This window comes from Metarhizium brunneum, chromosome 5, assembly GCF_013426205.1.
Source record: "Metarhizium brunneum chromosome 5, complete sequence".
Classification (NCBI taxonomy): domain Eukaryota; kingdom Fungi; phylum Ascomycota; class Sordariomycetes; order Hypocreales; family Clavicipitaceae; genus Metarhizium; species Metarhizium brunneum.
The window spans coordinates 34,628-55,738 of record NC_089426.1 but is presented as its reverse complement, the minus strand read 5'-3'; the positions used below and the strand labels follow the sequence as shown (position 1 = coordinate 55,738).

Sequence of the window (21,111 nt, the reverse complement as noted above, 5' to 3'; positions counted from 1 at the left end):
TATTCATCGCCTTTGTTTTGCCCCGCGATATTAATATTTTGTCAGTTCGACATTGGGGTCAGCTTTTCAATATCTGATACCACGGCATACTTATCTCTTGATGCCCGCTCTTCATGTCTGTCCAGTGAGCAGGCTAGCCGCGTCATTTCCCTCGTAAAGACCATATCAATTACTATCGCAGCCGACGGCATGCTCAATGGCTCGCTTGACGGAGGACATATATCTACTACATTATCAGACATCAGCTCAGTCAGCGAGGAGGATTTAGATGCCATTTGGCGTTGGAACAAGACAGTGCCGGAAGCTGCCAATGTCTTAGTTCATGAACTCATCGCCGAGACCATCGCCAAACAGCCCAACGCCCCTGCTGTGTGTGCTTGGGACGGTGATTTTACTTATTCCGAGTTAGATGATGCTTCATCTCGCCTAGCATTTCATCTCATCGGGTTAGGTGTTGGTCCTGAGGTTATAGTGCCTTTATACCTTGAGAAAAGTCGATGGATGCCAGTCGCGATGCTAGCTGTAATGAAAGCCGGCGGAGCATCTGTGGCGATGGATGTAACCGTCCCTAAAGAGCGCCTTCAAACTATTGTGCGGCAGATTAAACCAGCGCTAATCCTATCATCTTCTGCGACTAAAGACCTCGCAACACAGCTCACCAACCAGCCCATAGTGGTGCTGGATTCGGCACAGTTATCCGAGCTCGACTTACCCAGCCAGCCACTTTCGTCAAGTGTTCAGCCCGAAAATACCTTGTATATCAACTTCACATCTGGAAGTACGGGGCAGCCCAAGGGTGTTATCATTAAGCATGTCAATTTCAGCAGCTCCATCCGACATGTACGAGATCTGCATGGCTTCAAACCTACTTCACGTGTCTACGACTTCTCATCGCATGCTTTCGATAACATATGGTCAAATGCGCTACAGACGCTATCATGTGGTGCATGTTTATGCATTCCTTCCGAAACTGATCGAAGAAACGATTTGGCTGGTTCCATCAAGCGGCTAGGGGCCAATTTCATTGACATCACTCCCTCAACTGCAAGCATTCTCCCGCTGGAGACAATTCAATCTTTGGACCTGTTAATGGTTGGAGGAGAACGCCTCATACCAGATTCTGCAAAGCAGTGGGCTTCCGTCGTAGACCTCCGCAATGGTTATGGTCCTTGCGAATGCACACCTACCACTACGATTGCAGCCATAAGGCCAAATAGCTATGATATGACAACAATTGGCCGTGGTGTTGGAGTCAACACATGGGTTGTCGATGCTCATACAGGTACTTCACTTGTGCCAGTAGGCAGTATTGGCGAACTGCTTCTGGAAGGTCCGCTCGTCGGCGCGGGATACCTGGGAGATCCCCAAAAAACAGCAAACGTGTTTATCGAAGATCCCAAATGGTTACTACAAGGCACGGTCGGCAGAAAAGGCCGCCATGGCCGTCTCTACAAGACTGGCGACCTAGTTCGATATAATCCAGATGGCACCCTATCTTTTGTTGGCCGGAAAGACGCCCAAGTCAAGATCAACGGCCAGCGTCTAGAGCTTGGAGATATTGAGCATCATGTTGCTTCCAGTGTCACGGACTCTGCAGATGCACAAGTAATAGTAGAAATGCTTGTGCCTCGACAACACCACCAAGCCATGCTGATAGCCTTCATATGCCTTTCCGGGGCCGCGGGCAAAGATGTCAATGAGCAAGCATCAGATTTGCAGAGATTGACTGTGGGATTAAACGAAAGGCTTGCGAAGCTAATACCTCCTTATATGATACCTTCATCCTATGTCCTTGTTGACCACGTCCCTATGACGGCCACGGGCAAGACAGACAGGCGACAAATTCGTGCCATAGGAGAACGAATGACTTTGGAAGAGCTTCTAATTCACAGCTCGTCAACAAGTGGTGAACGTCGAAAACCGACTACGGAAATGGAACGACGCCTCCTAAGCTTGTCGTCATCTGTGCTTGGCATCAGTGTCGACAAAATTGGAATCGATGACAGCTTCTTACAGGTCGGGGGTGATTCTATTGGGGTCATGAAACTTGTTGCAGCGGCTCGTGAGCAAGGCATAGCTTTGACCGTTGCGGATATCTTCCAGACGCCCCTCCTGGGCGACTTGGCTGCGAAAGCTCGCCGGGTATTCGAGTCAGATAGAATGGATGTCGAGCCATTCTCACTACTAAAGACTGGTTGTGAACTTCAAGAAATACGCCAAGAGGCTGCCGCCTTTTGTGGAGTAGATGCCTCACACATCGAGGATGTTTTCCCTTGCACTCCGCTTCAAGAAGGTCTTCTGGCTCTAACAACAAAGCGCCCAGGGGACTATATCTTCAGGTCTATCCACCAGCTCCAAAGCACTGTTGATGTGCAGCGTTTCCGAGAATCTTGGAAACACTTGGTATCAATAACCCCGATGTTACGTACACGAATCGTGGATTTATCCAGTCAGGGCCTGGTACAGGTTGTCATTGCTCAGCAGCAGATCCATTGGTTGGGTGAGAACTACACAAGCTTGGGTGCCTATCAGCATGCGGATGAGCAATTAACAATCGGGTTGGGCACGCCTCTCGTGCGAGTCGCTATTATCAATGAACAAGACGAGCATTTCTTTGTTTGGACGATGCATCATGCGCTATACGATGGGTGGACAGTTCCGCTTCTGCTGGAGAATCTAGAGAAGTCATATATAGGCGAGGCAAATCTCCAGCATCCGCCCCCGTTCCAGCTATTTGTTAGACATTTACAACGCGCGGATAGCAAACAGGCTGAGGAGTACTGGAAGAAACAGTTTACAGAGTTTGATGCCGTAACATATCCGGCACTACCCTCGTCAACCTATGAGCCCCAATCCGACCAAACAATAGATCATCACATCCAGGAGCTACAATGGCCAACTACCGATACGACTGCCTCCACGGCAGTCCGGGTGGCATGGTCCATTTTGGCGGCGCGATACACTGATTCTAATGACGTGATTTTCGGTCTGACTGTGAGCGGTCGGCAGGCATCTGTACCAGGCATTGAGCGCATAACTGGACCAACAATTGCAACAGTGCCAATGCGAGTCGTGCTGGATCCAGGGACAACTTTGCAGGAAACCTTAATGCAAATACAAGCTCAGGGAATTGAAATGACGGCGTTGGAGCAGACGGGATTACAACGGATCCGCCGGATGAGCACCGAAGCTGAACGAGCCTGCAACTTCCAAACGCTGCTGGTAATACAGCCATCTGAGAGGAGCGATAACTCAAGTAGCCAGCTATTTGTTGAGCTCCGCGACGAAGACGGTGATGAACCTATTGCGGATCTAAATACACATGCGCTTACAGTCAGCTGTGATCTAGAAGATCACGGGCTCGCGTTGAGGATTGCCTTCGACTCCAAAATAATCAGCAAAAACCAAGTTCAGAAGCATGTAGCGCACTTTGAGCATGTACTCCGTCAGATTTGCGACCCCGAAAATGCCCAAAAGGCACTTTCTGATATAGAGACGCTTGGTCGAGAGGACTTGCACGACATTTGGGGCTGGAACGCTACAGTGCCAGAGTGTTCGAACGCATTGGTCCATCATCTTTTTGAAGAGACAGCCCAGAGACTGCCAGATACTGAAGCTGTGTGTGCCTGGGATGGAACTTGGACCTACTCAGAGCTAGATAGCATTACGAGCCGTCTTGCCCGCCACCTCGTAAGCTTGGGTGTTGGTCCAGAAGTTGTTGTACCACTATGCTTCGAGAAATCCGGCTATACATGTATAGCAATGCTTGCAGTTATGAAGGCTGGCGGTGCATCCGTGGCGATGGACACAACTCTCCCTGAAGACCGACTGAGGATTATCACGCGACAGGTGAACCCGACATTGATCCTGTCTTCATCAAGCAACGAAGATCTAGCGCTTCGGCTTGCAGACACTTCGGTTATGGTCATCAACGAGGCCAGTCTGTCTAGTCTGGCTGATGTAAATGCCCCGTCTTCGACGCGATTCCAACGCGTGCGGCCCTGGAACAAGCTTTATGTGGTATTTACTTCTGGCAGTACGGGAACACCAAAGGGTGTCATCATCATACACTCAAATTATAGTAATGCTATCCAGCATCAGCAGGGGATTAACGGCTTCAAAGAAGGATCAAGGGTATACGACTTTGCTTCTTACGCATTTGATGCCACCTGGGCCAATTTATTGAATTCATTAACAAGCGGCGCCACTCTGTGCGTTCCTTCTGACGCTGAGCGAAGAGACGACCTGGCCGGCTCTCTCCGACACTACAGAGCTAATTTCGTGCAACTGACTCCCTCGACGGCATCAATCCTTCCCCTCGAGTCGATCCAATTGCTGGACACGTTACTCCTCGCCGGAGAGGCTCTTCCGCAAGCATATGCGGAGCGGTGGGCAAAGATTGTGGATTTAAGGAACGCCTACGGACCTTGTGAGGCAACTCCAGCTGCTACTTTCGCCAGCATCAAGTCTGATAACATGCTGGAGGTTGGCATTGGCAAAGGTGTCGGCACCGTCACGTGGGTAGCTGATACAAAAACTGCCCAATTTCTGACACCGGTAGGCAGCGTTGGTGAGCTCCTCCTAGAAGGACCATCCGTGGGACCGGGTTACCTTGATGACCCCGAGAAGACTGCTGCGGCCTTTATTGACAATCCACCGTGGCTGCTTCGTGGCGCTCCGGGTCAACCTGGCCGTCATGGTCGTCTGTATAGAACCGGTGACTTGGTCCGATATAATAGGGATGGAAGCCTGGTATACATTGGCCGTAAGGATGCTCAAGTCAAACTTCACGGGCAACGTGTGGAGCTGGGAGAAATTGACAATCACATGATGCGTCATTCGTCCGTTCGGCAGGCGGCGAGTGTATTTCCTGTCTCGGGACCTTGTGCAAATCGACTTGTCGGCGTTGTTAGCCTTGAAGAATGCCAACCAGGAGCCGTCAACTCGTCCGAAATCAATCTCGCCATCGATGATGAAACCGCGGCGCGACAGTTCCGGGACATCCAAAAGAATCTTCATACTATGCTGGAGGGTGCTCTCCCTGTTTACATGGTTCCATCCATTTGGATTGCCGTCAGGGAAATCCCTCTTAACCCCTCTGGTAAGCTCAACCACAAGGTTCTTCGCGAATGGCTCTGCAATATGGACTTGGAAACCTTCATCAAGATCTCTCACGAAAACGACACAGACGATGAGGTCAATCGAAAGCCAGTGACCTATGCAGAGCAAGCAATTGCAAATGCTTGCAGTATCGTCCTCAACCTACCAGTTGAGCAGATCAATATTCACAAGTCTTTTATTGCTAATGGTGGTGATTCCATCTCTGCAATGCGTCTCAGCCCCCACTGTCGCGCCTCTCAAGTTGTTTTCTCAGTCGCAACTCTGCTCAGGAGCAAATCTCTTGCAGAAGTGGCAAGAAATTCGGCCGTCACAGCAACATTGACAGCGCATCAAGAAGAATACGAGAGGTCCTTTGGTCTTTCGCCTATCCAGCAGTGGTTCTTCGATCAGTGCCCAACCCGACTCGTCAATACTACAGATTATCACTTTAATCAGAGCTTCTACCTCCAACTGAGACAAGTAGTGTCCTCAGACAGAATCGGAAGCGCAATCTCAACAATTGTCCGGCAACACTCTATGCTTAGGGCCCGATTCCAGCAAATAGGCGAGTACTGGACACAGTCTGTGCTGAAGCCTACTGCCGAAAATGTGCATCATTTTAAATCTTGGAATCTCGGATCTCTGTCGGAAGTCAAAGCCGTAGCATCACAAAGACAACATGGATTGGATATCGAGAAAGGCGTCGTTTTTGCTGCAGATTTATGCACGTTACCTTCAGGGGAGCAATACCTTCTCTTTGTGGCCCACCACCTCGTTGTTGACCTTGTATCATGGCGTATCATCCTAGAAGATTTGGAGACTCTCATAAGTGACGGTCAGTTAGAGGAAGGACTTCCGTTTCAAGTTTGGAATCAGTTGCAGAAAGAGGAGATTGCCGATTCGAAATACGACCCTCAGCGCTTGCCATCTGTACAAGAGGCTAATAACGATCTCGAGTTCTGGAACTTCGATTCATCAACCTCAAACACAGCCAGTGATCAGTACGAGGACTTCTTGGAAATTGGACCAGAAGTGACAGCATTGTTATTAAAGGGGAGCAACAGTGCCTTCAATACGGAACCCCTCGATCTTCTTCTCTCTGCAGTCTCGGATGCTTTCCTCACCATATTCCCTCGACAAGGCCTTACAATTTTCAACGAGGGTCATGGTCGTGAGTCTTGGAATGCCGAGGTTGACTTGTCTCGAACAGTTGGTTGGTTCAGCACCTTGGCTCCGATAACTGTATCAAGGGATAGAGACAACTCGCATGAGCACATTGTTCGGCTTGTAAAAGATGCTCGAAGACGCCTTCTCGCCAATGGCTGGGCTTACTTCACGTCCAGATATCTGAGTAGCAAGGGAGCTCATGCATTCAAGTCGCATGGATCTACTATGGAGCTAGTTTTCAATTACCACGGCCAATTTCAGCAGCTTGAAAACGATGACTCTCTCTTCAATAACATTACTCTTGACGGTATCTCCGACGCTGGCCCGGCTCTACCTATGTCAGCTCTCTTTGAGATCAATGTATCGATTGAGGGAGGATCAACTCACTTCTCATTCTCATGGAACCGACATATTTCTCATCAAGGCCTCATTCGGGATTGGTTCGCGCAGATCGGCCTATCATTACAGAAGATCTGTACTACTCTCGCTTTCAGAAAGCCTAAAATGACCCTCTGTGACTACGAGTTCCTGAACCTCGATTACAAAGGTCTCGACGAGTTGCAGGCTCATGTTCTACCAGACATCATGGCAGCCAATAACGCCACAGTCGCAGGCATTTATCCTTGCCCACCAATGATTAACGGTATTCTTCTTAGCCAGCTCAAGGACACGTCTTCATACAAAACCTCGCAGGTATATCGAATTAAGTCGCCAGATAATGACATCAGCATTGCTCGCCTCGCAGAAGCGTGGCAGAAAGTAGTTGCGCGACATCCGTCACTCCGCAGCGTTTTCATCGACGGTTTTAATGACAACACAGCTTTTAACCAGGTTGTGTTGGAAGCATGTCCCGCGAATATTGTCCTGTTAAAGAGCCATAGCGAGAATTCTGCACTGAGCATGCTGACGGGTCTTCCCTCGGTCAACTACCAGCAACTCAAACCTCCTCACCGCCTAACCCTGCTTGAGCTACCTAACATCAATGGGCTAAGCGGCAGTCAAGTAATTTGTCAGCTGGAAATGAGTCATGCTATTACCGATGGCAGCTCATCCATGATAATCCTGGAGGACTGGGCGCGGGCATACGCTGGGGTCCTAAGCCAGGAGGCAGTTGATATAAACTACGACTTTGCGCGGGTGCTCACTTCAAGCTTGCCAGCAAATCGAATGAACTACTGGAAGAAGAAGCTAGGCGGCGTCAATTCCTGCCAATTTCCTCATCTATCCAGCCTCTCCCGACAAGCTAATGATGTTTCGTCTGTAAGCATCGACATAACCGGCGAGACATTTGCCAAGATTCAACAATTCAGCGAGGAGAAATTCGTCACAGCCGCAAGCCTATTCCAGAGTGCCTGGGCCCTCCTTTTAGCAAACTATACGGGAACTAACGACGTCTGCTTCGGGTATCTCGCATCTGGAAGAGACCTTCCAGTACCTGGCATCGCAGAATCAGTTGGTGCGTACGCAAACCTGCTAGTCTGTCGCATCGATCTATCACAGAACCGGACCAAGGATGATCTTGTACGGAGCACGCACGATCAGGTCTTGTCAGACCTTGACTTCCAACATTGCTCTCTGGCCGACATACAGCATGAACTGAGTCTCCTGCCCGGCCAGACGCTTTTCAATACTCTTGTATCCTTCCAGCGTGATGACAGCACCTCAGACCGCAGCAGCCGCCAAGATTTAGAATTTACGGAACTCGACGGAGAGGATCCAACTGAAGTGAGTGTACTTTCCTGAACGCATTAGTGCCACAGATCATTGAGCTAACAACTTGAAGTACGACATTGCTCTCAGCATAACATACGGTGCAGGCCAAATAGGATTGAACTTGGAGTATCGTCTATGTTGCTTGTCTGACCAGCAAGCTAATCGGGTCGCCAGTTTGTTGGAGCGGCTTGTTACCGCTCTTGTTAGCAACGAAGATCAGGACACAGGGAACCAGAACAACAGCCTGGCCGACATTGATGTCATGACCCAGAGCGACTTGCAAGATGTCTGGAAATGGAACGCAGTGGTTCCACGAACCATTGACGCCGTAATTCACAACCTTGTCGCTGATGCTGCTCAGAGGTGGCCTGACAAACAGGCTGTATGCGCATGGGACGGCGACTGGACATACCGCGAATTGGATAAGGCTTCTACCTCCTTCGGTCATCGCTTAAAGAGCTTTGGGATAGGCCCAGATGTCATTGTTCCACTTTATTTCGAAAAATCACAATGGACAGTCGTCGCTATGGTAGCCGTTCTCAAGGCTGGAGCCGCCTTTGTCCTCGTCGATCCATCGCAACCGACATCTCGTCTCAACTCCATCATTCAGCAAACACGAGCGAAGCTTCTGGTTTGCTCTTCCACCGAAGCCTACAGGTGCTCTGATCTTGGTATCAAAGTACTGACTGTAGACAGCCCGCATCCGGATACTATGGGCAACACAGACCGTCCTCTTCAGGTGGAAAGCAACCCATCATCCCCCATGTATGTCGTTTTTACCTCTGGAAGTACGGGAAAGCCAAAGGGTGTTGTTGTGACGCATGCGTCGTTCTCCTCTTCCATTTACTATCAGGCAAATACTCTCGGCTACGATAGCCAGGCCCGCGTTTACGACTTTGCGTCATACGTATTTGACGCCTCCATCGAGACGGCTTTCATGACTCTCGCAATGGGAGGCTGCCTGTGTGTGCCTTCAGATGCCGATCGGAAGAACAACCTCACCGAGTCTCTAATTAACACTAAAGCTACTTTGATCGAATTAACGCCCTCTGTCGCGCGCACCCTTGAGCGTCAGCGGTTGGTTGATCTCCGATTCCTAATTCTGGGCGGGGAAGCAGTCAACCAAGACGACGCAAAGGGCTGGCCAGACAATGTCGTCGTCATCAACACATACGGACCCTCTGAGTGCACGCCAACCAGTACTATACAATGCCAACATGATGGCGTTGGCGTGATGAATATCGGTGCCGGGGCTGGAGCAGTAACCTGGTTATCCGACCCAAGCAACTCGGATCGACTGGTACCGATAGGTGCCGTTGGAGAATTGTTGCTCGAAGGGCCGCTTGTGGGACCAGGATACCTTCATGATGCAGAGAGAACAGCGGAAGCCTTTATTGAGGATCCAGTCTGGCTACGGCGCGGAACAGCGGACCTGCCCGGCCGCCGAGGGCGTTTATACAAGACTGGTGATCTCGTGCGGTACAACGACGATGGGAGCCTTAGCTTCGTGGGCCGTAAGGACACACAAGTCAAGATTCGTGGTCAAAGAGTGGAATTAGGCGAGGTCGAACATCAACTCCAGGTCTGTATGCCCGGCGTGCAACAGGTGGCTGCCGAAGTCATCGTGCCCAGCGGCCAAGAAGCCAAGCCTTTGCTGGCAGTCTTTGTGGTGATGGATCCGAACACGCATTTAGAGACAAGGATGCCTGCAGTACCAACTGCTGTTGGTGATGCTGACAGCAAACTACCTACAATCCATATAGCCGGCATCCCCGCCTCCGTCGAGGACTTGCTCGTCGAGGTTCTTCCGTCCTACATGGTGCCAGCGGCCTTGCTGGAACTCGATCAGTTGCCAATGACAGCTTCTGGAAAAACTGACCGCCGCCGCCTGCGTGATATCGGCGCTGGCTTTTCTGTTCAGCAACTCGCCGAGCTGCGAAGCGGGCTCGTGGCCGACAAACGCGGCCCGTCGACGGAGATGGAACGAGCGCTCCAACAGATCTGGGCACAGATTCTCAATGTGGATGCGGCGACTATTGGCATGGATGATAGCTTTCTACGTCTCGGCGGTGACTCCATCACGGCGATGCAAATATCGGCAGCAGCACGAGCTTCCGTTGCAAAAATATCCATCACCGACATCCTCCAGAAGAAGACGATTGCCAAGATTGCATCCGCAGCAGCACATTTGACAGCACGCGAAGAGTTTGTAGATGATTCGACGCAGGTGCAGTATTCTACTCAAAAAGAGGTCGTCGAATTTCATCAAAAGCACGGCTTACGACTCGGTGCGGTTCTTGCCGAGGATATCGAGGATATTTATCCCTGCACGCCTATGCAAGAACGTATAATGCAAGCGCAAGAACAAGATCCAAGAGCATATGTGACTGGATTTGGGCTGGCCATTGAGGCTTCACAAGTCGGCGAAACTGTAGAATTCTCAAGAATCCAGCGGGCTTGGGCAAACGTGGTCAAACGACACGGACTCTTCCGAGCCGTCCTCGTCCGTGACGAGCCCGGACACGGCCGAACGACTCATGTCATCCTCCGAGATCCTGCACCAAGCATATCCTTCCATACCACTAGTGAAGCAGAGGCGGCTGCTACGGGCCACGGAGATCTTCAACGACCGCCATACTACGCTCAAAATGGCCTCCAGCATCACCTCTCAGTGTATCAGACAACGGCCAAGCGTGCCTATCTCCGGTTTGAGATGAATCATGCCATCATCGACGGCCACTCCACCGCTATCATGCTTCGCGACTTTGAACTTGCTTATACAAGTCATCTATACTCGGACGGTCCTCTTTACAGTAATTTTATCAAGTATGTGCACGAACAGCCGCAAGATGATGGACACGGTTTCTGGGCCAAGCATCTACAAGACGTGGAACCATGTCTTTTCCCGACTTCCCAGAACGTTGCGGAACAGCAGGGCACAGTTCAAATTGAGGTACCCAACCTCGATCCTAAAGGAATCGCCGCGTTCTGTGCAAAGTGGGAAGTAACGCAAGCCAACCTCATCCGCATAGCCTGGGCTCTGGTGCTCCAAAAGTACACCAAGTCTACTACGCCGTGCTTTGGCACCATCACCTCAGGAAGAGACCTACCTGTTCACGACGTAGATGAAATTTTCGGCCCCTTGATGAGTCTCATTCCGTGCAGAGTCCGGCTTGACGAGACACGATCCGTCTTGCAAACACTCAAGGCTTCCCAAGAGGAATATCTGCACATGCTGCCACATCAAACCTCCTATTTGGCAAATATACAAAAACATGCCAAGGGCCTTGAATCTGAGCTTTTTAACACGGCCATTTCCATGCACAGGGACACACTAGAGAGCCCAGAAACACAAAATTCACAGGGACATAGCATCCATCTACAGGACGAGTTTGACCCAGTCCATGTACGTCGGGCAGATTCGCCTTTTCCCCCTTTCTCCTATCGTTGTTTGGAAGTACACAGCTGACTTTGAGAATTACAGTATGATATTTACATTAGAGGAACATATGAAAAGGATGATCTTTCTCTTGTGCTGGAGTTTTGGGAAGAACGCATTTCCCGAAGTCAAGGTGTGGATGTGGCCGAATCATTTAGTGCTGCGATTTCGTCCATCATCTCCCAGCCGGAGCAGGACATTCGTCAGCTCACAATCGTATAAGGTCAAGGAAATGGTTTGTGGGCAACTTCGCGGATATTTTTTATTCATGCGGTGTTGTACACTCGTATGTTTGTTGATGTTGTTGGATTGTGGGTATTACTAGGTTTGCGACATGTATTTTTTTGTATTTCATGCGAAGTTGAGTTATGTATATCGAGTCATTTTTTTAGATGGTATGATTTAGATGGTCTAAGAAATATTTATTCGGCTTTTCAAATTGCGACACAAGAACACATGATTTAAATTCTTCTAATTGTGATATAGGGTAGGGCTAGATTACCTAGCCCGCCATCTCTCAAGATTTAGTATCTGCGAAAGCTAGGTGTGGCTTCTAAACCTATTCTCTGTTTGTCTTCTCAAACCAAATCAAGTCATCCAAGTCCTCATCCAACTGGACGCCCATATGAGTTACGGACCCGTCATCACCAAACCGGAATTCAGCTCGAATGGGGTCATTGAGACCCTCGGTCGGACAGCACAGGTAAGCCACAAACTTTGTCTGCTCACATACGTGTTTGAAAGTCAGTGTGAAGGCAAAGGATCTGTCATTGGCATCGACAAAGAGCTGGCCATCCCGGACTTGTACGTTGATGCCGCGGTAACCCGCGTGCCAGTAGTGGCCAGTGTAGACTTCTAAAGGGTGCTCATGCGACTGGCATTCCTTGATGTCGGGGAAGAAAGCCTGCCAATCTTGCTCGTCCTCGTCGTCTTCAGCACCATCATCATCATCATGAAACATGCTCATTTCAACCTTTTCCCAATCCAATCTCTGGTCACCGGGCAGCTTCAACGCATCGTCAATCAATTCGTGCGTTAGGGCCGTGAAAATAGTGCAGGCGCCTTCGGCGTTTCCAAACACGACACAGCCAAATTTGAGCTCGGGCATAAACATGTGTGTGGTGCTACAACCAGGTATGCCCCCGTCGTGCGCGACAATGTTGTAACCTCGATAGTGGTGCAGATGCCACCCTGAGGCATAGATTCTCGGTGATGAATATGGATAGGGTTTCTCCAAGTCCAGGCCCACTATTGTCCTTGGTTTCATGATACCCTTGTAGACGTCTTCCGTGAAGGGCTCGTCTTTATTTAACATGGCTTGGACATACTTGATGTAGTCGTTTACGCTCGTGACGACGGAACCAGCGCCCTGGCCCTCTGGGCAGTCTGGATAGTCAAACGTCAGGTATTGTTCCTTGTCTTTGTCCCAGTAATGCCCTGGGGTTAGTCTATCCCCAAAACCCTTCTCACGGGCTTCTTTAGGCTGAAGGAAGGACGACTTCATATCCAGAGGCTCGAAGAACCTTTGGCGCAGGAAGTCGGCGAATGGTGTTCCAGTTTTTTTCTCCACAAGATGGGTGACGGCGGTATACATGGCATTACAGTAGATATATTTTGTACGGATTGGTGCTGCAACGAGCAGGTTGCGGATGTTTCTCGTTACGGAACAAGCGTCATCGGGTTGGTTGGCGTCGATGCCGAAATACGAGTAGTCATTGCTATTTGGAGCATTTTAGTCAGGTTGTAAGAGCCACGGCATCTCTTGTTCACTTGCCGGGAAAACTACTTACGATGAAAGTCCAGTTCTGTGCCCCAACGCATCGTCGAGAGTCACTTGATCGTACTCTTTGCTGGGCATGGCAAAGTCGTCGGGAAGGAGATCCGACATGCGCGCATCGTACTTGACCTCTGGATGGTTTTCATCATCGTCCACAATCAAAGCCACCGAGGCAGCTGTTAACGACTTGGAGGCTGACGCAACATCGAAGAGTGTATCAGTCGTCATGGGCTTTGGCGGATCCAACGAGGCATTTCCGTAGGCTGCAGACGCAACCTGGCCATTGTGCACAATTGCGATGGCGAGCCCCGGGGTGTGATGCTTCTTGATGAGCTGCTCTACGCGCGAGGCGAACTCTGGAGAACGGAAGAGATCCATGATGGCTGTCCGGGAACAAGCGAGCGATGGAATTTGCGGCCTCGGGTGATGTTTTTGTGTGCAAGGTTGTGTTGGGAAAACTTGGGAGGTCCGGCCGGCGTGACTAATTGTGCTGTTGGCTCGGGAAGAATCGAGCCCCGTCTCACCTCACCAAGCTTTTGCCCGACTTCGCCTCACCTCCTCCTCACCCGGCACAAAGGGGAAGTCGCCGCTGACTGCGTGAAGCAGCATTTCCTTTGATCCAATTGACGAGACAGTTGCGCAACGAATACTACTCTGACGGGTGGAGACATCTGGACCAGACTCTTAAGGGCTAAATACCTTGGTACTTGTGCCCACTCGCCATCCATCTCGATTCCATGTTGATCTGTGGCGCCGGGTAGTCCCACTCAGGTCGACGCGGAGCTTAGCTAATGTGCCACCATACGACGCCGCTAATGACAAATACTCGACCATTGACACCGGACTGCATGTGTCGCCCGAGAGCTACGAAAAAAAGACTGAAAGGCTAAGTTGAGGCAACACGACACAGGCATACCAAGGTGCCAGCATGCCGCATTCTAATATATTGCTCACATAGAGCCGTTGGGTCCTGGCTTGGCGGTGAAATCTTTTGGTGAAATACCGCGTTTCGCTGCGAGGGAAGTGAATTTTTCCAAGACATTTTGCGCGACGCCCTGCGAGAGGACCTCGAATCCGGCGTATAGACGGAAAATGGTTCTGACTGGGGTTGAACCGGATGGTGTTGTTGGCACAAGTGTATTTTCTCGGCTTAACGTATTGTGAAATTTGACTGCCCGCAATAACGGCTGCCTTGGAACCATCGGAAAGACCAGACGGGCCTGTTAGCCTTAGCAAATCTCTTCTACCCAAGTTGGTAGCAAGGCATCCGATTGTGCTACCATGTCAATGTTCACAAATATGGTTGTATCTGAGTTAGTAATTAATTGGCACTGTACGGTACCGACTCGACTCAAATCACGGTTATCCGTAGGAATCTCTTCTTATGTGGTACTTTGCTCTGCTTGGGACGCCATCTGTATTCTTGCCTGGCAGCCTCTTGTCCGTCCACAGGGGATTTGAATTGAGATGGGATGGATGAACACTAATATGCTGCCGGTATAGTCGTCACATGCTTTTCACTTGATGATGTTCTTGACGATGAACGTTTGAGAGCACAGTCTCTGGGCCAAAGACAAATTGCCCAGGGGTTCACGGAAATATGGGCTATGACGGAGGAATAAGCGTTCGGGCATGAATGAGGTAAATAGCGAATAGAGTTGGGCGAGAGTCAAGTCAGGGGGCTGTGCCAGACGTCTCGAGCGATGCGGGGATCGCACCAGACATCAAGTAGACCATGCACCGGCTGACAGTAGCTACTTGGCCTTCTCGTACGCGCCATTGCTTTCAAGCGCACTGACCCTTTGGCTTACGATCCTTGCAGAACCGGGAACCGGCAACGCACCAATTATCGCAGCCTTCCTTTGCGCATCGTGTGCTGCCAGCAGCTTGATCAACAGTAGTGTCGCTCATGGTTATACAAGTTTTGGCTGACATGGTTGGGCGGGGGCAAAGGCTTGAACGAAGGATGTTTTGATCAAAGTGTCAAGTGGTCTGGAAATTTATTGCAAGTGTCGAAGAAGAGGTTTGCAGTCGCTGTGCGGGCTAGTATATATACATGTACCTTTTCATCGGGACTGTCAGGCATGGCTGCCTTAACATTCATGGTACCGCTGCGGTTGGTGTTAGACGGAAGTTACGTTGCCATGATGGCACGGGCCGGACCTTGAACCCGACGATAGTTACATATGGGCTCGAGACCGAGTTAAGGCCTTCGGCTATCAGGTTCGCTTGCTTGCCGCTATTATATTTACATAAGGGTTATTTACCCTTGAAGGCTTTAAGAGATGCAAGAGTCTTCAATATGAAAGCGAACATTGAATGATGAGCAGAATGCGAGGTTGTTCCAAGCCCTTATCACAGTCAGGCCGCAATGTGGAAGAATTTGAATTTTGATCAATTCATGTTGGGCCGGGTCTCACGCGGGGGTGGCTCGTGCACCTTGGCCCCGTCAAGTACGAGGAGTCGATGCTGACCTCACTACGTGAAAACTTCCACCAGATATGTCCTACGACAACCGTCAATACTGTCTCGTGATTTCCCAATAGGACTCACGTTAAAATTGTACACGCAATGGCGCCCAGATTCTTCAGCTGCTCCGTGCCAGATTGTACAAGGCCAAGCGTCAGAGCAACCGGGGGATGCGATATCTGTAATCGCCACCTATGCCTCACCCACCTGTCTCCTCCTCTCCATACGTGCGACGAGGTACGAAACCAGTCCCTTTTCTCTTCACCGCAGCCCGTTTTAGAACCTCTCAAAATGGAATACTAAATGTGGTCCGATAACCAGGCCGTGGATGATGCAACTTATACATTACAGATTGTCGCCGAGATTGATCGTCTTCGCTCTCAAATCAATGACGAGGCTGCATGCCAATATGCGTCCAGGCTGAATGGTGGTAGGAGTTGCAGTATCGAGCACTCTTCCAAAGTTGGACCGGGCGCCCTCATGGGAAACGCCAACTATCATGCCCGTATTCGCTTCCACGACGGCTCTCCCTCATGGCTCCTGCGAGTTCCTCGAGTTGCGAGCTTCGCCGTTGGTCTTCCCGTCTCGTTGGCAGACTATTTAATACTCAGCGAGTACGCAACATTAAAATTCCTCGAAACCACTACGGTACCGGCACCTCAAGCCTTCGGTTACGGCGTATGCGGTAATGGAACCGACCATGGAGTCGGCGTGAGTTTCCTTCTCATGCAAGAACTACCAGGAAGACCCTGGACAGGCGAGGGTGCGTCAGGCAAAGCGGCCACTGAAGACGAGAAGGCAAGGATCTGGGGTGACCTCGCCGAAATCATGGTTGAGTTGGAACACCACCCCTTCCCCAAAGCTGGGTCTCTGTGCTTCCAGTTATCCAACATTGAAGTGTCGGCGGTAGCAAGCGACAGGTTCGTCGTCCTCACTCCCCATGGTCCATTTCATAATTCGACCGCCTATTATACTGCCTTCGCCGAGCAGTACTTGCAGCTGATTGCGGATGGCCAACTGTATACCGAGTATCCTGTCGATGCGTACCTGGTGTACCGCTTTCTCAAGGACAAGGCATCTCACCTAGCCCAACAAGGACAAGCACAATCTCGAGAGGAATTCTTTTTAAAGCATGTCGACGACAAAGGCGACCACTTGCTCGTCGACGACGACCTTCACATTACCGGTATCATTGACTGGCAGATGGCACGTGTCGTACCTCGACGTGAAGCCTTTGGACCGTCACTTGTTACTGCCGACATGAGTGCCTTGTGCCGTGGTAAGGTCTCGCTAAGTTCCGATGATGTTGCCTTGACGGATGCACTGCGGCAAAGGGGCATCTCTACCTGTGTCACAGATGAGAAAGTGAGAAGATTCTTCTGGGGTCTGGCCTTGGAACCCAAATGGTCACGCGCGTTGCCGTTGGCAAGTGCTATACTTGAAGTCTTTGGAGCCGGTCAAGACTGGACACGGTGGAGGGAGACGGCACTAAAGCAATACGAGACTGACGGGCGCCTAAAAGGCCTCGTTGAGCGTTATTGCCACTGAAGCTGGCATAGAATGCGCGTCACCCATACAAACTAGATGCCTAAATAAATGACACGTCATTTCACAGTCGTTCCAGTCTTGGTATAAACGCCTTGCGCCTGCCGTTGTGCGATCCCTCAAACTCTGGCTCTGGACGCTCGATTCAAGATGCCACTGCGTCACAGCAGTGGCATGCTGAGCCGGCAGTTTTATATTCTCCATGTGCTTTCCCCGTACTTGTATGTAGTTGGCAGCTCCAACGTGCAAGGGGTGGCGTAGTATTTTAAATCCATCCCAACCTTGAACTAGATACTATTATAATTGTGATTACCTGGTATACAAACTCCCGCTCTTGCAACGTAACAAGGTGTCTCATATATGGCGCTTAACTTCTACTCGCCAATCTGGCAGCGCTTGCAAAACTCTACATGGGGTTCACAGTGACAAGGAAAAATGTGTCGACAGGGAGCCTCTGGCCTCGACGCTGCCGGTCCAGCTAACCGAGCCACCTCTTGGGTCCTACACCTCGGCATGCTCCATCTGAAATAAAACTCCCGACTTACCATTGCTTTCGAGGCTGGCAGAAACGCCATTCTTCAGTGTTGAGTGCTCACCATCAAAGATGGTAGTCATTTCTTCCAATGACAGACCCTTTGTTTCAGGGTACCCAACCCAAATAACAAGAGTCCAAAACGCTAGAAGACAGAGAAATACAACATAATATTTCCATCCAAGATTCTCTAATGCAATAGGATTCGTGAAGCCGTTAAAAATACTCGCCAGGGTGCTACCGAGCTGGAATATGGTCATTCCCTTTGCCCGAAGCTCAAAGGTGAGAATTTCAACGCAATAAGCAGGAATCACGGGTGCTGCCATATGGTAAAAGCAAAAGAATGCAAAGATGAGAACGATGATGCCATGACCCATGTATTTGTTTTCAAAATAAGGTCGAGTGATGATGGCGGCAAGGATTGTCCAAACTAGATACGTTAAGAACATGGCAATATAAGAAGAAAGAAGAAGCTTTCGTCTGCCAACGCGATCAATGGTCAGTCCGAAGAAGACTGCCCAGAGGAACGACCAGACCTGGGTGCAGGCATTAATGACAAGCTGTGTATACGAGTCCGTAACACCAGAATTTGTCAAGACAAGCGGCAGGAAGTATGAGACTATGCTATTTCCGGCCCATTGTAGGCAAAATCCTGCCGTGGCCACGATGTAGAATCGGCGACGGTTCCCGCTCGTGCTGAAGAATGCCAGCCACGAAACTGCCTTGTTTGCCTTGTCAGCTTCGAGGCTAACATTGATCTCAACAATCTCGAGCATGACGAGGGCTGAACTGCGGTCGCCGCCGCCGTGGTACTTGGTCAGCATCTCAAAGGCTTCGACATGACGGCCTTTGCTGATGAGCCATCTGGGGGATTCGGGTGCGAAGAAAACAAGGCAAGCCTGAATGAGGGAGGTGACGCCCTGCAGGAGACTTGGAAGTCGCCACGCCCAGTTCCCGTGCATCTTGGAACTACCAAAGGTGATCCATGCAGCGATCAAGGCTCCGAGTGGCCACGCGGGCTCATAAATGGCAGTAATCTTGCCGCGATGAGCGGGATGAGACACCTCGGACAAGAAAAGTGTTGAGCAAACTTGCAGCACACCCAAGCCTAAACCAATGATCCAGCGGGATGCAATAAACGAGACGAAGTTCTGGGACGAGGCCTGGAGAATAGTCCCAACGAGGATGGTGCAGGAGCCACCAAAGATTGGCCATCGTCGTCCCAGTTTGTCGCAAATCCAAGCAGAGACAAACATGGCAACGAGGGTGCCAAAGACGGTACCATTGACCATGGCACCGAGGCGAATACCAGTAGGCTTGTCAAAGTAATCAGCCCATGAGGGCAGCGCCTGGAGGCCATTGAGCATGGAGCCATCATAGCCCGTCGTGGCTTGAGTCAAGAGGCCAGCAAGGAGCAGCAGATTGAGGCTCCGCAGATGGCCATGTTGAAACCACCACTTGTCGAGCTTTGGCAAAACATGCCGAAGCATAAGACCCTCGGGTGGGTTGGAGGAGCTTGGCTTGTGCGGTTCGCTGTCTGCCATGGTGTGTTGACAAGATTGAAAGAGACATTGATAGATTCAATGTTTAGAATTGCCCCGGATTGACCCCCGGATTGCATCGCCATTCAGGCAAGATTGCGGGGATTGACCCCTGCGATCTCCGCGGGGACGGTCTGGTGGGGCACTTGTTCATGGTTGATGTCTGGTCAGGTCTGGTCTGGTTGGACAAGGCATTATCAAGAGGGACATCTGGAAGACCATTTCCCATGCATGCTACACAAGCACGTTCCTTACACGCATTGACCTTCATCATTTTCGTCCATAATATACTTGGCATGAACGAGAGCGACCCCTTGGCACTGGAGCGTCGTGACCATGTTCTATTCCAATTCATATTAAAGTTGCGAAAAGAAATAAAAGATGTGAATACACCAGCGTATAAAGTGCTGGCAAACTCCGCGTCAAAAATACGCAGATGGTTCAGACACATTTGTACCATTCTGATCCACCATTCAAGTGCAGGCGGTATTACAATATAAGGATAAGGAAACTAGAGCAAGGCTAGTAATTGGATATATAGAATTAGCTAACAAGTAGGTATCCAAAGCCTGTATTACTCATATTCCCTATTCATAAATACTCATGTATCGAGGCTAAATGGAATGCCCACCTTTCGGGTGGCTCTGAGTGCCTGCATTCAAACAGAGGTTAGAACACATAATCAGCGGTAGCTGGGTTAAGGTACCTTTGTGCTTATTGGGCTTTTCACTGCGTGTGGTTCTAATATCGCAGACAATCGTGCAAGCCATAGTGATGGGGCTGCCACGCCCAAAGTTCCAAGCTGTTTGCACCTGCTGAGCAGATTCATCTTCTTCCGTCATAACTCGAGTGAGATTCTTGCGGCCTTCGGTCCATTCTATGATGGCGGGAGCATCTTGGCTTCCCTGAATATGGTAGAAGCCAAGAATGTTCTGTAGACCAAAACCCTGTGTGATGCGGTAAAACTCCTTGACGAGATCTTGCGGTGGGTCATCAGTCTTGAGAGTCGAGAACTCATACGGCGTACCATTAGCTAACCAGCGTTCTGGGTAGTGTTGTTCGATGAGTGCTATTTGCACTGGCTCGGAGATGTCTCCCTTGGCAAGCGTGATCTCCCCATCGGCAAGCTTGCAGTGAGAATGGACAAGACAGATGCCATACGCATTGTCGTACTTTGCAAGTAACTCTGCGAGCTGCGCAAAGACTGGGTTGCGGTTAACAAACTGGTCGTCGGCGTGACCAAGGGTAGGTAGAGCATTGTAAAGATGAGCAACTACAGCAGCGGCCATGGTGTGACAAGGGCTTAGTTAAAAGGGCGTGGAATAGTATTCGTATTTAGCTATTCGCTTTGATCTCAAAGGTCCTTGGTTTTCTCAAGGCCTTGAGAGGCCAACAACCTCTATTTATACAAAGCAGCGGGGAGCAAGCGATCCTGCAGCCTGAGGCCTCTACTGGGGCTCGAGCTCCTGTGTAACTATCGTCAGGTTTGAGGATCGGCCCGTGCCTTGATAACGTGATCTTCGTTTAACACATGGGCACACTGTGATGAACTCGAGGATAAAAAGGTGTAGTTGTATTAAATAGAGAAGTAGTAGGAGAAATAATCTCTACTCCGCTTCGTGATCTCGAGACAAAGTCGAGCTGAGAAGAGCGGGCGGTATATATCTTGTTAGCCCTTCTTTAGATCTCCAGTTATCCCACACGCGCCTTGCTTAACATTAAGATGCGATAGCCTCACATTGAGCCAATAAAAAGGCAGCTATGGTACACGTGTTGAACGAACAGGACATCCTCAAATGATAAACCAAGAATTATTACGAAAATATGG

At 50.1% G+C, this 21,111-nt stretch overlaps 5 protein-coding genes across 5 annotated transcripts in view; 2 read left to right on the top strand and 3 right to left on the bottom strand.

Annotated features, from left to right (window-relative positions):
• The window catches only part of dtxS1_2 (Nonribosomal peptide synthetase dtxS1), a gene marked incomplete at both ends in the record, with an annotated part of 30,820 nt that extends 19,179 nt beyond the window's left edge, over positions 1–11,641 (top strand). The window contains 3 exons of the mRNA XM_066131168.1: positions 46–7,992; positions 8,051–11,386; positions 11,465–11,641. Coding sequence (XP_065987481.1) covers positions 46–7,992; positions 8,051–11,386; positions 11,465–11,641 — 11,460 coding nt within the window. The remainder of the gene's footprint in view (positions 1–45; positions 7,993–8,050; positions 11,387–11,464) is intronic.
• A 337-nt stretch (positions 11,642–11,978) lies between these two features.
• pbp (Penicillin-binding protein 4) lies at positions 11,979–13,574 on the bottom strand (the record flags this gene model as incomplete). Its single annotated transcript, XM_014683963.1, has 2 exons — positions 11,979–13,137; positions 13,210–13,574. The coding sequence occupies 2 exons, from the start codon at positions 13,572–13,574 to the stop codon at positions 11,979–11,981; spliced, it is 1,524 nt and encodes a 507-aa protein (XP_014539449.1).
• A 2,394-nt stretch (positions 13,575–15,968) lies between these two features.
• On the top strand, positions 15,969–17,213 carry G6M90_00g080980 (uncharacterized protein; the record flags this gene model as incomplete). Its single annotated transcript, XM_014683962.1, has 1 exon — positions 15,969–17,213. The coding sequence occupies one exon, from the start codon at positions 15,969–15,971 to the stop codon at positions 17,211–17,213; it is 1,245 nt and encodes a 414-aa protein (XP_014539448.1).
• A 498-nt stretch (positions 17,214–17,711) lies between these two features.
• Positions 17,712–19,286, bottom strand: LAC12_4 (Lactose permease; the record flags this gene model as incomplete). The annotated part of the gene is made up of 1 exon (XM_014683961.1): positions 17,712–19,286. The coding sequence occupies one exon, from the start codon at positions 19,284–19,286 to the stop codon at positions 17,712–17,714; it is 1,575 nt and encodes a 524-aa protein (XP_014539447.1).
• A 611-nt stretch (positions 19,287–19,897) lies between these two features.
• Positions 19,898–20,572, bottom strand: G6M90_00g080960 (uncharacterized protein; the record flags this gene model as incomplete). Its single annotated transcript, XM_066131167.1, has 2 exons — positions 19,898–19,935; positions 19,990–20,572. 2 exons carry the CDS (start codon positions 20,570–20,572, stop codon positions 19,898–19,900), a joined length of 621 nt encoding a protein of 206 aa, XP_065987377.1.
• Between the last annotated feature and the right edge of the window lie 539 nt (positions 20,573–21,111).